At 35.1% G+C, this 13943-nt stretch overlaps 2 protein-coding genes and 1 long non-coding RNA gene across 3 annotated transcripts in view; all 3 read right to left on the reverse strand.

Annotated features, from left to right (window-relative positions):
• The window catches only part of LOC143368071 (oligosaccharyltransferase complex subunit ostc), a 58265-nt gene extending 50172 nt beyond the window's left edge, over positions 1-8093 (reverse strand). Inside the window, exons 1-3 of the mRNA XM_076810446.1 lie at positions 7859-8093; positions 7697-7770; positions 7403-7620 (exon numbers count right to left, since the gene is read on the reverse strand). Of these exons, the coding sequence (XP_076666561.1) occupies positions 7403-7620; positions 7697-7770; positions 7859-7997 (431 nt within the window). The 5' untranslated portion in view covers positions 7998-8093. The remainder of the gene's footprint in view (positions 1-7402; positions 7621-7696; positions 7771-7858) is intronic.
• Positions 1-13943, reverse strand: part of LOC143368075 (uncharacterized) — a 153843-nt gene that overhangs the window by 69901 nt on the left and 69999 nt on the right. The gene's annotated exons all lie outside the window — the stretch shown is intronic.
• On the reverse strand, positions 11091-11908 carry LOC143367597 (uncharacterized). Its single transcript, XR_013085062.1, has 4 exons — positions 11769-11908; positions 11480-11641; positions 11280-11369; positions 11091-11162 (listed from the first exon to the last, which is right to left on the reverse strand). It is a non-coding gene; the product is annotated as an uncharacterized LOC143367597 (long non-coding RNA).

The raw sequence follows: 13943 nt of genomic DNA on the forward strand, positions 1-13943 counted from the left end.
TGTATTAAGGGACATATATTCCAGCGACAGTGAAAATAGCACTCATACATCTATTTCCACTACTAACCGTTCCGGTAGCGTACTTAAAGATAAATTCTAATTTCAATTTATCTTTATATAAGAGGGGAGGTGTAATGTACTGAACCATTACTTATCTAGTCAGATAGTCATCTCTGCAAACATGAATCAGAGTAATGTAAGCACAAAACCCATCCTGGCCTGCAGGAGAGTTCAAGGCCACTTGAGTGGGCTGTTTATTGCCCTAAGCCGAGGAAAAGGACGTGCCAGGGGAAATTTGGTGGCCAACGGAAAAGAGCGCTTGGCAGACTCGGAACGTAACTGTCGAGGAAGGCAGTCGACCGTTTTAAACGGTCTCTAGCAAATGCAAACTCTGTGTATTATTTTCGCATAAAATAAAGTGATTGTTAATTCCTTAAGTAAGAGGTTTACTCCGCTACAGTAACTACTTTTGAGCTATGTAAACTACTGCTGCGTAAATGTAAACACTGCGTCATCCCTGCGACTCATCGTCATGTTAGCTAATGCGTCACCTACCCAAAATCTTGCAGTTCTGCCCTATCCCGTCATCCCCTCTCTTACATTCCTAAACCTTTAAAACCCCATTGCATTCCCTTATTCACGAGCATTACTATTTCAAAAGCCACCAGTCTCAGTCACAGAGTCCAGTTCGAAACAGTTGAATCTCCAATATCTTTAATTTAGTTGAATATCTTTATAAATATTATTCATAACAGGTACTTCAATTATCCTTGTGTCCATTACGTACATTTCCCTAGTTTTAACAATAGCGTCGAAGCTCCTTGGGATTAATCTTACTTTTGTTTTGTAGTATCAGATGAAAAGTTTGACCATACTCCTACGAGAACGATTTTTAAGTCATTTTTATTAGCTATTTTCCTGTTTCTAATCTGTTAGTTCTATATATACCATAAATTCTCTACAAGAGTTACATCCGCTGATTAAGGTGATAGAAAAAATTGCATTGAAGCATCATGTAATAGCCATTCTCCTTTTTCTGTCAGCATGGGTAGGATCGGTATATCATCGAAAATATTTTACTCGCAAGACTACTTTGGCTGCACGTTCGGACAAATGACTTCGCAAAACGACGGTGTAACCTAAAGCATACATTATACCACCAATACGTAAATGCTAGCTTCTGACCACCGTTCTAAGCCATGCATCTTCAAACCATAACGCACCTACCACCATATTTGTCTGCCGGTTGAATACTCTTTTCATAGAGTTCTGTATTTCGTTTTCTATAGGTAAAATTTGTCTCGTCAGGTCCAAAAATACTGAATTTATTTTTGTCGCTAAATGTTATTCCAGTCCATTAGTTGCCAAAGCAACGCTTCTTCCCCACCCCACTGAAATATGTAAAATTAATATTCACTGGGGGGAATATCGGAAGTGTTTAACTCTATTTAACTTTTCCTGGGCACATATGTCCCACTCAGAAAAACTACTGGCACATATGCCCCAATTTTTAAAATTGACGTACAACTTTCAAATTTGATTTGTAGCTATCCATAGCCTAGTACAATCGATTTCTATAAGATAATATAAATAAACTCCAAATAGAAAATAGTCGGGTCGAAAGGCTTAAATAGACTTTGACAAATCCCAACCATCTCGCACTATATGTATTCTTATCACTGATGGGTGGTTTTTCCTCACTGTTCTACCATATACACAAGGAAAGTGTTAATGTTATTTTCTCTGGTTTGAATAAAATGAATGAACATTGGATTTTATATTGATTTTCTTATAATATGATGCTGCTCTCTCGTTGTAAGTTTCTTTGGCTCAACTCTTCTTAATTTATTTTTTATAGTACCATTTTCTTAATATGTTTTTTTATCACATATCACAGTATAGAGAAATTCAACCTTAAGAGGACCTTTCGGTCTAGAACCCCCCCCCCCCAAAAAAAGGTGATATTTAGGAATTAATTGAAGGAAAACTACTATATATAATTTAATGGGATTTTTTGCATTCTATTAAGGATGTCTTAGATTATAGAAATATATTTTTTGTTTTATAATTAATCAGTGCAGACGGCACTGGGGAGTTGTTAACTCAAGGCGTCAAAAAATTGATCCAAATCGGTGGGACCTGTATTTCAAAAATTTATTATCCGATTCGACTGAAACTTTTTTTATTTTAAACAATATACTACTGGCTGGGGGGCAGAAAAATACAAAAATTACATTCTTTTAGAAAGTAACGACACTTCAAGTTTGAAATCACTTTTTCCCTATATTTTTGTTACTCTCAACGCCTTTGAAAATTATAAATGTTCAATTTTTGTATTTTTTCTGCTACCCCCCCCCCCCCTATCCAGAAGTATATTCTTCAAAATAAAAAAAGTTTCAGTCAAATCGGATAATAACTTTTGGAAATACAGGTCTTACCGTTTTGAGAACACTGTTTCGAGAAAAACCCGTTTAAGTTTTACGTGGGCGCCGAGTGGCCGGTGTTCCCATGCATTTGCCGCTACTCAAGTGCCTATAACTTCGGAAATTGTACAAATTTCAACAAATCCTTTGAAACACGTATTCCTATAAGGTTGAACATTCGAAAAATGGAATAAAAAAAATCAACTTTCAGACCGGATGGTCCCCTTAACATTTCATTAATTTGCCTATAACTGTAGCTACATCTACATAAAGAAATAATTCTTTTTCACACATATATTGGTGTTTCACTATATTTATGAGTCATAGTTTCTTTTCTAAATCAGAACATACTGTGTTCATACTTGAATAAAGAAAAATAATATAAACAGAGTCTGTTTACATTCCTAACTTTCTGCTGTTACAATATATGTAAAAAAATAAAAAAACGTAAGGATGCAATAAATACTGCAAATACTGCAAATACTTTCTTGACCAAGAATATTTTTGTTTTTCATAGATTAGTTTTAAACGATAAATTATTAACGCTTCTAAATGAGCATATAGTTTTTTGTAATACAATACTAAACAAAGTACATTGTATTAATGTGCCATTTGTTTACATAAAGTTATCACAAAAAAATGATTATTCATATACATTTTAGATCCAGTACATACCCATACAGCACTTAATATTGCAGATACCATTGCCATATTTCTGTAATATTGTGAAAATGTTACCATGCAATGTTGCACTGAAATATTGTGAAAACAGTGTCGCAATATTCTGAAGCAACTATAACTTTGACAAATATGTGCATAGCGTGGGTTCTACAGTGTTTCTTCTAATTGGATAGAATATCTCATTGGCCGTTGAATATATGAAAAAAAAATGGTTATTATGAGAGTTGTTCAGTATGGAGGGAGACATTATTTTGTGTCAATAATTTTTTTGTACATGAGTTAATTTTTTAATTTAAAATATTTATAGTAGCATAGCACTCATTGAATGGAAGTTATAGTATACACCTAGTATTACAAAACCCTAATGGGGATTATCAAAATGGGCCTTCGTTTTTGAGAAATTTAAGTTTTGCACGCTAGGACTAGTTAAATTATGTAAGCCATGTTACCAATCAGCTGTGGCAGTAAAATGCGATGCTATTGGTTCTTCAGTACGAGTGCCTCTTGATTTTAGCATATTATAGCATAAAACAATATTCACTTTGTTCTGATAATGATATTAATATTACATATTATTAGAGTAAGATATGTTGCAGCAATATTTCCTGCAATATTTCGAATCATGAATGGACACGTCACTGAGATGTTTCTCAAATGTTGCGTGCCATATGAGTATAAACAGGTGTCCTTAAATTAATAAATATCTATCGCTGAACCTAACCATTATAGTATCACCAATTGAACCTATTTGTCTTTCCCTTTCTCTGTTATGCTCATTTTCCCACTTCCTTCCTGCGTTCATTTTATTGACTCAATATCTGTGTTTCTTCCTGACTACTGTGCGTCGCCGAGATGTTATCGTAAGAAACTCTCTAGGGTCTGACTGGTATATCCTCATTGGCCTATGTTCTCTAACATAATTATAGAGGGAGGGCACATGTACTTTCGCTATTGGCCAATGTGACAATGTCAACGAATACAAGAAGAGCGACCGGGAAACAGACAGTGCGAGCCAATGCAAGCAAAGAACCCCTCTTGTCCCTGTGCGTTTCTGAGGACCAACTTCTCGTCGACAAGAAGTCAACAGGGGTCAACATTTTTTTATGTTTTAACGTGAAGAATACCTCTTTAAATTTGCTTCCATACAGGGGGGCATTCCAAAAAACCCGATGATAACATAATGCTCCGAATCTATGGTATATATCCGAAATCTAATTACACCACTCGATAGCCAAAGAATCAAAGAATTTGTTGCGCTAAGGGAGTATCGTAACGCATCGCGCGCGGCGGAGGGGGGGCGCCGCTATTTTTGTTCATGTTTTCGCTGCGTCTGGAAACTTCCGTGACGTATAACTTCTGACTCGGCGTAGCTACGATGCTCGTTTTTATTGCAATCGACAGCTATTCCCGATATAAAAGATTAGGGACGAGTAGTTACGCTGAAGGTATATGTAGGAAACTGGTTTCCTAAAGTTAAATAATATTTGATGATGTTCAGTACTTGTATAGATTTAACCTTTACCAGAAATCTGGATGTATCGTATATGCCATTTATATAATATTTCTCATACCATAGGCCTATGATCGATAAAATTATAATGGAGTAATTATTTGTTTGTGTGATTTGCTTCCTGATCACGGCGGCAGGAAAACATTCTCTTGGAGGACATTGTACACGTATTCACGTTACCTGTCCGTACCCGCCGGCACAAACGTACCCGATTTTTTTTTATCGCACCCCCCTAAATTGTGACACTTGATGCGAAAATGATATGTGCAAAATTTCAAAGTGATTGGACAATGGCAACCCGTGCCACAGTTGAGTTAAAGTTTTGAAATTTTAGTGATTTCTTGTCCGTTTCGAACATAATTGTTTTCGGCTATTTTGGAAGTATCAGTGAATATTTTTTCATAAAAGCACAATTTATGAGATGTATAATAATAATATCGTCGGTGATGCTGCAACACCGCGTATAAGCAGTTTGTAAATACCGCATATCTGCAAAAGTAGCAAAATTAAGATTTCGTGCCCACGGTTGCCAAGCGCTGTTTCGCTTTTTTTAAAAGTCACGCCATGTGAAATAGCCAATAGGAAGCCGCCTTTTTACCAACGGGACCAGCAGGTTCAAAGATACCGTGAATCTGTCTCTCTTAGCAAGTTGGCGACAAAACCGCGCATTTACAGAGAAATCAGGTGAAGTGACGGCACGTTTGGTGCGTGAAAGTGACTTTACACAGCAATTAAGTATTTTTATGATAAATTGATGTTACTATTTATTACAAGGCGTGCTAAAACTGGCCCAAAAAAGTTCAGTCAAAGATATCCCTTGAAATGGCTGATATATTAAGTTTTTTCTTCCTCCTGTAAAATCGGTAAAATGCAGAACCGCGGTATTTACAAACTGTTCATACGCGGTGTTGCAATATCACCGACGATATGTATGTTACTTACAAAAATATATACGAAATCTTTGAGTTTTATCTCTTAAAATTAGTATGTAACGCAGCATATAAGCTACTGTACGCAGTCGGGTGGTTGTTCGAGTCAAATTATAGTTCTTTTCATGCACAGAAAGTTTATTATTAGTTTTCCTAATAATGATTATAGTATTAGTACTTAGGAATGAAATTTGTTTACACAGTTGTAAACGAAATACTCTGTATTGAAATTTAAGTTATATGTTACAGATTGAAGGTAATAAATTAGCATATTATTAAATTCTGTGTATTTTTCAATATATATTCTGCGTTTGTAAATTTGCTTACATTACGGCAGGCTTGGAAATTAGCCCCCATAGGGCAGGTCTTGGCCCCCGCGGCGGCAGAGGTGCTTGGAGCGCCTCAGGCCCGTACCATATGAACCGCGCGTGGTGCATTGGGGCGATATTGTATCAATAGGTTTCCACATTGTCCCAGACAGCACGATTTTCGATGCGTTTTCGTTTTGTCAACGCGCCACGCGCGGTTCACGTGGTACGGACCTGAGGCACGCCAAGCACCTAGGCCGCCGCGGGGGCCAAGACGCGCGGCGGGAGAAAGGAGGCAATGCCTCTGAAAATTGGCCGCCGCGTTCACTTAATTCCCAAGCCTGCATCAGCCTGTAAAGTCTCCTATAATCTCAAATTATTTGTAAAATATATTGTTTTTCTTCCTCATTTTTTGTCAGCAGATTATTATATTCTGATATAAGTTTGACATAACGTTCAGTGGTATCATTTACCACTTAGAAATGTGTTGCACTTTGTAAACTTTTCTGATATAACATGTCGTTCTTCCACAATGAAGGGTCCTTTCCTAAAAAGTTTGTAGGTATATTGTACCTATTAAAAAATTTGGTTTGGAAAAACCAAACAATCTGCCTTAACCAAGTAAAACGCAGAAATATTCACGGTTGCCAGGTAACGATTTTTTTTCTATGATATCAGAAGGATCTTTCATTAGAAGCATTTTCATAGGAAAAAGCCTGGAATATTCACACAGTTGCATACAGTAGCTAAACTGGAGCATTATATGTCAAGTTTAAGTGGGAATCTACGACACAAGTTTTTGAGTAAATTATTTAAAGTTGTGTCTAAATATCATTATTATACATATCAGAAAAAAACAATAGTTTTTAAAGGAACTATTAAGTATTCCTTTATAATAGGGCAGTGTCAAATCATTTAAAAAATTTACATAAAGTCGCTAAAACTTCAAAACTTTAATTAAAGTGCAACACTGGTTGCCGACGTCCAATCAATTTGAAATTTTTCAGGGACCGCTCTTCTGTCTAGTGTTACAATTTTGGAGAGTGCAACGAAAAAAATCGGAAGTAGTGAAATAAGACTTCACGCAGCCACGCATAATAGCTCCTACATTCTTGTACGCTAATTTTAATGGTAAAATTCAGAGATTTTGAGAATACTGTTTGAAGTCACACAGAAATAATACTATTATACACCTAAGAAACTGTACTTTTATTAAAAAACAATCACTAATTCCTCTATAATAGCAAAACACAATGATGTGCGAAATTAACGTGAAATCACTAAAATTTCAAACCTTTAACACAAATGTGGCACGGGTTCCCGTTGTCCAATCAGTTTAAAATTTTGCACGTATCATTTTCTCACCAAGTGTCACAATTTAGGGGGTGCGACCAAAAAAAATGGAAGTTGAAAAATAAGGACCACCCTAACGTACATACACTGTGAAGCTTACGAATTAACTTTCCATAGCTATGAGGTGCCAATTAATTGTATATTAAGTATTATATATATATATATCTTATGTTATATATAAAATAATGAAAATCTTACGGCAGTTTCATCTTCATGAAAATCCAACAAGTAATAAATGATACAATAACGCTGATAAATCCAACACATATCAGAAGAATCCTGTTAAGTTTAGGAGTTGATGGACTATGTGTTTGATCTAATACTATAAATCCAATGCCACCTAGAGTGAAAAGAAAACTAGATGCTAATCCTTCCATAATATATTGACCATTTACACGATATGGCATAAACGCCACCTATAATAGATAAAGACGGAATGAGCAAAACACTATTGAATACTAATATAAAAATATTCCTGCAATATTTACTTACAGGTCGAGTATGGCCATGTTCATCAGTCGTTGAGCCTACGCTTGGTGGTTCCACAATTACATCATAGATTATACCTATAAAAAATGTATCGAAATATAAACTATCTTTAATATTATGTAAATGAAAATTGATATAGAATATAAAATTTATAATTTATATAACCTCCTGTGACTAGAAAATATGACAAAAGTATAAATGAAAACACGACCATAGCACTCGGTTTAGCAAACCATGATGGCTTTTTTAACTTTAAATTAGGTACTTCCAGCACTAAAAATGGTACCCGGTACAAATATTCCATATTTAAGAAAAAATTACAATATATACGTGCAGATATATGCAGTCTTATAAAAGCAACCCTTTTCCAATACACCACGCAGCTATTGAGATTGGCGGTCGCGACGTCACCCAACAAAGATGGCCGGAGAAAGAAGAGTAGGGAGCATAGGAGTGCGTTCCGTTTCCCGCATTGAGCGCAGAGTCTGTTACACCGTGGTGATCTTAGACCATATACGGTAGATGTCCAAATTACCGTGCTTTGATGCCGATTTGTTCGCGAAGGAATCAATTACTGACTTCTCTTACTTTAATTTTGCTTGGTGAAAATTTATATTGGTGTTTTGAACTTTTCTCTTTACTAAGGCATTTTTTCGGGTTGAAAATGTTAATTTTTCATATTTTTTTAATTAAAATAAAAATACATGTTTTTGTCCCAATTACCGTGCCCCGAATAATGTGTTGTCCTTATTCCCGTGCCCTTTTTTTAATAGCGTTCCCGCAGTTAGGTTATGTCTTTGAACTTTGAATTGTTCAACACATTTTTATGCTCTACGAGAGGTGTTTTTATGTAATTTTCATATGACCTTTTCATTACAAAAACAAAATATGCAAATATAAATTTCTGTACACCCGTTCTGAGAAACAAAAGTAAGGTTAGGTTTAGCAGTTACAGAGGGAGACAGTGGGATTCGAGGGGCACGGTAACAAGGACAAGCGTTAAATTCCTATCCCAATTACCGGATTCACTTTATAAATATGAAAAGTTTGAAAAGTGCTCATTTTGCTATTTTTTCATAAAATTTTAACCTTTTATGATATAATAAACACTTTACATAAGTGCAAGTCATGATAATTCTCAATTTATTCACTTCTGTAAAGTACGTGTTCCTTACAGTTTCCGGTAAGAATTTACATAAATCCATCAAAATCTTCATATGCATTTTTGAATTTTTTTTTACTATGCTTTAATTGTTTAAAAATGCAACCTTCTCGTTTGTAACACATACATTAATAGTTTAACTTAATTAAACAAATTATTTCCTTATTTATTTATACGAGTTTTTTTGTACTGCTTCTTTAAGCATAAAAGCACGGTAATTGGGACATCTACCCTATACCCTGTTGCGCGGACGTCTGGGAAATGATGACTTCTCGTGGAGAATTCGACAGCAGGTTGATGCCTGTGGAGTACTGAGGCGCTCTGCTCTCTGGACACGGATTTTTAGTTATAATAATAATAATAATAATGCAACGAAAACAAATTGAACACAAACAAGCAATAAATTTTAATAAACTAGGTAAACTGAATTTAACTGATACAATAAGTAATTCACGAGATTTGTAATTGTACGTCCGTTCACTTTCGTTCTCGGGGCAAGAGTGAACGTTTTACAAGATCCACGGGTTTTCTACCTCTTGTTAATTACAAAATGTATTAGATTCTAAAAGTCAATCGCAAATTTATTAATTAATTAGCTAAATTTCTATTCGTTGATCATTTTCCTTTCGGTTATCGATTTTTGGAAAAACTAGCGTTTAACAACATAGCGCTGAATTTACACACCTAGAAGAAGGGATAAAAGTGGTGCTCAATTATGCAAACATCCGTTTCCAAGTAGGTATTGATTAATTTATAATCCTGAAGTTTATTTATTAAAAGAATCTCTAACTATTTTCAAACCTCTCAGATGTGTGCGAACTTTACTTTCTCTCCCCCCCCCCTTCCTTTTGCATTCGTGTGATCCGATTCAAACTTCGCGCCTCTAGAGTTAATGCTACACGCCGCCGGACGGGAGTCGCATTAATACCGCCCTAACGGGCTGTACTAGGTACGTAGGATGTGTTCTGATTCACGCATTATGCGCATAGACATGGAGGATTCTCTAGAATTCTCCCAGTTCTAGCGCATGAAGCGTGCAGTTCGCGCACGCATCCGTATTTGTCTCTTTACGTACGCTTTGAAAAACATACATTAAATTATGTGGTCCCCTCCTCGAAATGACAGAAAATATAACCTACCTATATGCTACATGACAATAAATGTTTATTGGATATTTCGTTCTTTTAGGCTACATTTGTGAACTTTTTATATATTTTTTTTATTAATTTAACAGTTTTCCCACTTCTTTTATAAAGAAAAATCATGGCCGGAATTACCCCACGTTAATTCCGTAATTCCAGTTAAATGGACATTTTTGTGTTATTGCTTCCAACTTTGTTACAACGTAAATTTATGCTTTCTCGGTCATACTAATAAAAACTAGACACTTCACACTACCAATTCATATAAGAAAAAACTAGCAAATATGTAAGTTGCTCAAATTTTATAGTGTTTCTTGCTTATGTAGTCGGAATTACCCTGCTTTTCCCTGTTTGCAGTATTCGAATTCGAAATACAGAAGCAAACGTAAAGAGACAAATACGCATGCGCGCAAAATGTGCATTAGCTGCCCATGTTTTGATTTTCTGTAGTTGCTGCACGCATCAAAGAGGTGATATAATAAGAGGCGTTACTCCGGGCGGAAACTTTGAAGTCCTTACTTGACCTTGGCATTTAAATTGGTTGTCTATTCGAGCGGGATATTCGAATCGACTAAATGTAATACGGTTTTTCCTTCGCTTGTATTTATGACAATTTTGAAAACCTATTTACGTTATAAACTTTCTGTATATTATCAGTACTATTTTTCGTGAATATATATATATATATTAATACTTTCAAGATTTGAAAAGTTTAAAATTAAAGTCGACATATACGTGTAAAAAAATGCTAAATTTTTAAACACTGCATGACAAATATATAAAAATGTATTACAAATATACAAGAAAAGTATACATTATGAATGAATTAAAGAATATTTATTAAAAATAAATTATAATAATACATATTATGTACAAATATATTAAAGAAGTATATACTTAATCTTTATTTCAATGTAATTGCCAAGAAATGAACTCGGTTTTACAATAAGTATTTGCATAAAACGCAGTTCTGTACAGACCTCCGCACGCACCCCACACACATTACGTATATCTATACTTATAACTTTTTTTTTTACGTGGGAAAGTCCTCATAGGACACCCCGACGTCTCCAAGGGAAGGCGAAACCGAGTATTTGTGTACCAATATCCGATGATATTGGTGTGGTAACAGCAATTTCATTTGGAAAAGGTGGTCCTGGGGTTTCTGAAACACAGGTATATGAAAAAAACTGTATTTTAATTTATGTAAATGAATTAAATATATACGTAAGCTAATGGAAATATAATAAATCTTCATTTCCTTATACGAATCAGTTCTTACCTGTTATATCTTCTACAATACAGATTCTTTCGGTCAAAGGCTCAAAATTTGAACCTTCCCCGTGCTCAATTGCTGTATGGATATTTATATCTAAAATTAAAACACAAAATCGATCTATAGTGAAAACAATATGTTTTGATGCTTCTAAGTATGAGATGTTTGAGCTAGCACGATAGTAACTTTGACCACGATTGGTCTACCTATGGCCTGACTTCTTTCGTATGTAATGGTGCTAGGAAGTTTGTTGGGTTCCAGGCAGAATTTACCAAATCTTTAAACGCTTATAATTAAAATTGATGGCTCAAATCGCAATTTCGTTACTCTTCCACCCTTTAAATTTTCTTCCACCTTAGCGCAACACCCTGTACATGTACATATACAATGTATAAGTATGTATACATATATATTAAAAAATATGTAATAGATGTGTTTAATTTTTGATCCGATATTACATTAAGTACTATATCAGTATGTGAGCAAAATACATACCTGAGTCAATTTGCATTGGCACAGCTGTCGATAACAATCTGGTCTTTGAATGACCCATGAACATTCGGTCCTCAAAATGTTTGCTACAAACTCGGCATGTTTTATAATAATGTAAATACTCTGATGCTGAAAGGTCCTCTCTGCCGCATACTTGAAGCCAGAACCTACATCTAAAATCATTGCAAATATATCATAATTCCTATAAATCAATCACCAGAGGACACTTAATGTTTAATGCTATATTAAATGTTTTATAAGTCATGTGGAAATTTTGTTATAATACTTAAAAATTCTCATCATTAGGAAATCTAAAAAAATGAGTTCCTTCTTCTTGGTGATTAAATGCATTATTACAATTTTTATAAAAGCGTACAATACTACCCCACTTCTTGGAACTCATTACAATGGTGTAATAAGTGCTGTAAAAAAATGAAGACAAAGGAAAGAAGAGAAGGGAAAGTGAAAATGATAGAAGAAACTGTAATAAAAGACTTCTTTTAAGAAAATAGTACTTAAAAGAAAGCAGAAATACTAATAAGTATTAGAGGGAAAAAGCACAATAGAAGAATATAATATTTAAATAGAAAGGAGAAATTCATGCACTAAGGTAAAAGAATAATAAAACATATGTACTAAAGAAAAGAAAAAGAAAGTATGAGCTAATAGCACCTTACACAGAAAGGAAAAGGCTATTGCACTAAAGAAAAGGAAAAGTGAAAGTAAAAAAGGAAATATAGGAAAAACTTAATTTAAATGCACACACGCAAAACAATACACAGTAAGTAAATGTCCGAACCGCACGTCTACAAGTTTCCAAAAGGAATGAGGGTGCCGCAGCCAAAAGACAACTTGCCCATTCGCGATGCTAACCTGGGAAATTCCCAGTTTATTGTAGTTTATGATAGCCCGGGCCGGCCCGGACCGCGCCCCGCTTGCGGAGCTAACGTGCCGGAAGCGTTTCTAAAATATTCGATAGTTCCCATTTTTTTCAGAAAAGGGAGAAAACAAACGTTAGAATTAATCACGGGGCACTGCAAACGAAATATTTGGACCTTACCGCAGTTTGCTGATTATTGCCGAAGTTTACCGATCATTGCCGAATGGACATTTAAATTGGTTGTCTTAGTGATTTCCCCAGATTATTTCTGTCCTTGTCGAGTGACGCCTCTTATTATATCTCCTCTTTGGTTTTCTCTGCAGTCTATGCGCAGTATGCGTGATCCAGAACACAGCCTAAGATGACACAACTACATATACACAGGTAAAATGCTGTGTTCATAGCTTCCATTACTCATATCGCGGACATTTTAATGAACTCATCTAAAAGAATCAAAATTAATGATATACAAGAATTGCGCCAATTATAACAATGGCTATTTCTACTATTTTAATACGAATAAATATATTATTCAAAATACTTGGCGCTGCGAAACCGAAGAAATGCTAATTGTCTTAGTCTTAATAATTTACAATAACTCCCTTACAATCGAAAATACATAATGTACATATACATACTAGAAACGCAGTCAGATTTATTCTACAAATATTTAATTCTAATATCATACGTAGCATATGCACACGCACACATACACACATTCACGAACGCACGCAGAAGAAAAGGAGAGAAAGATTAATGCAATTAAAACATATCTATTCAGTTTAGCAACACCAATTCGTAGCGCAGCGCCAAGTATTTTGAATAATATATTTATTCGTATTAAAATATTTATTTGTATAAAAATATATCTGCTTAATATTATTTAATGCCTTTTTTCTTTGTAGAAATAGCCATTGTTATAATTGGCGCAATTTTTGTATATCATTAATTTTTATTCTTTTAGATGGGTTCATTAAAATGTCCGCGATATGAGTAATGGAAGCTATGAACACAGCATTTTAGCTGTGTATATGTAGTTGTGTCACCTTTATGTACTTCCAGCTCATTTTGATTTCACATATTTTTTTTTATTTTGTTTGGGATTGGCCACAGCGATGCAGCCAATCGGGCACGTGCACGCTGCCACGAAGCGCGCGACTTTTAAACGCGCTTTTTGATGCCGAGTCCGCGGCTGGAGCGATCGCGGCGATAGCCTGGTCGGGCCATCTCGGGGCTGACAATTATACTAATTAACTATTGTCTCCCTCTCCTAATTAGCAGCATCGCGCGACACGTAC

This window comes from Andrena cerasifolii, chromosome 4 (assembly GCF_050908995.1).
Source record: "Andrena cerasifolii isolate SP2316 chromosome 4, iyAndCera1_principal, whole genome shotgun sequence".
In the NCBI taxonomy this organism is placed as follows: domain Eukaryota; kingdom Metazoa; phylum Arthropoda; class Insecta; order Hymenoptera; family Andrenidae; genus Andrena; species Andrena cerasifolii.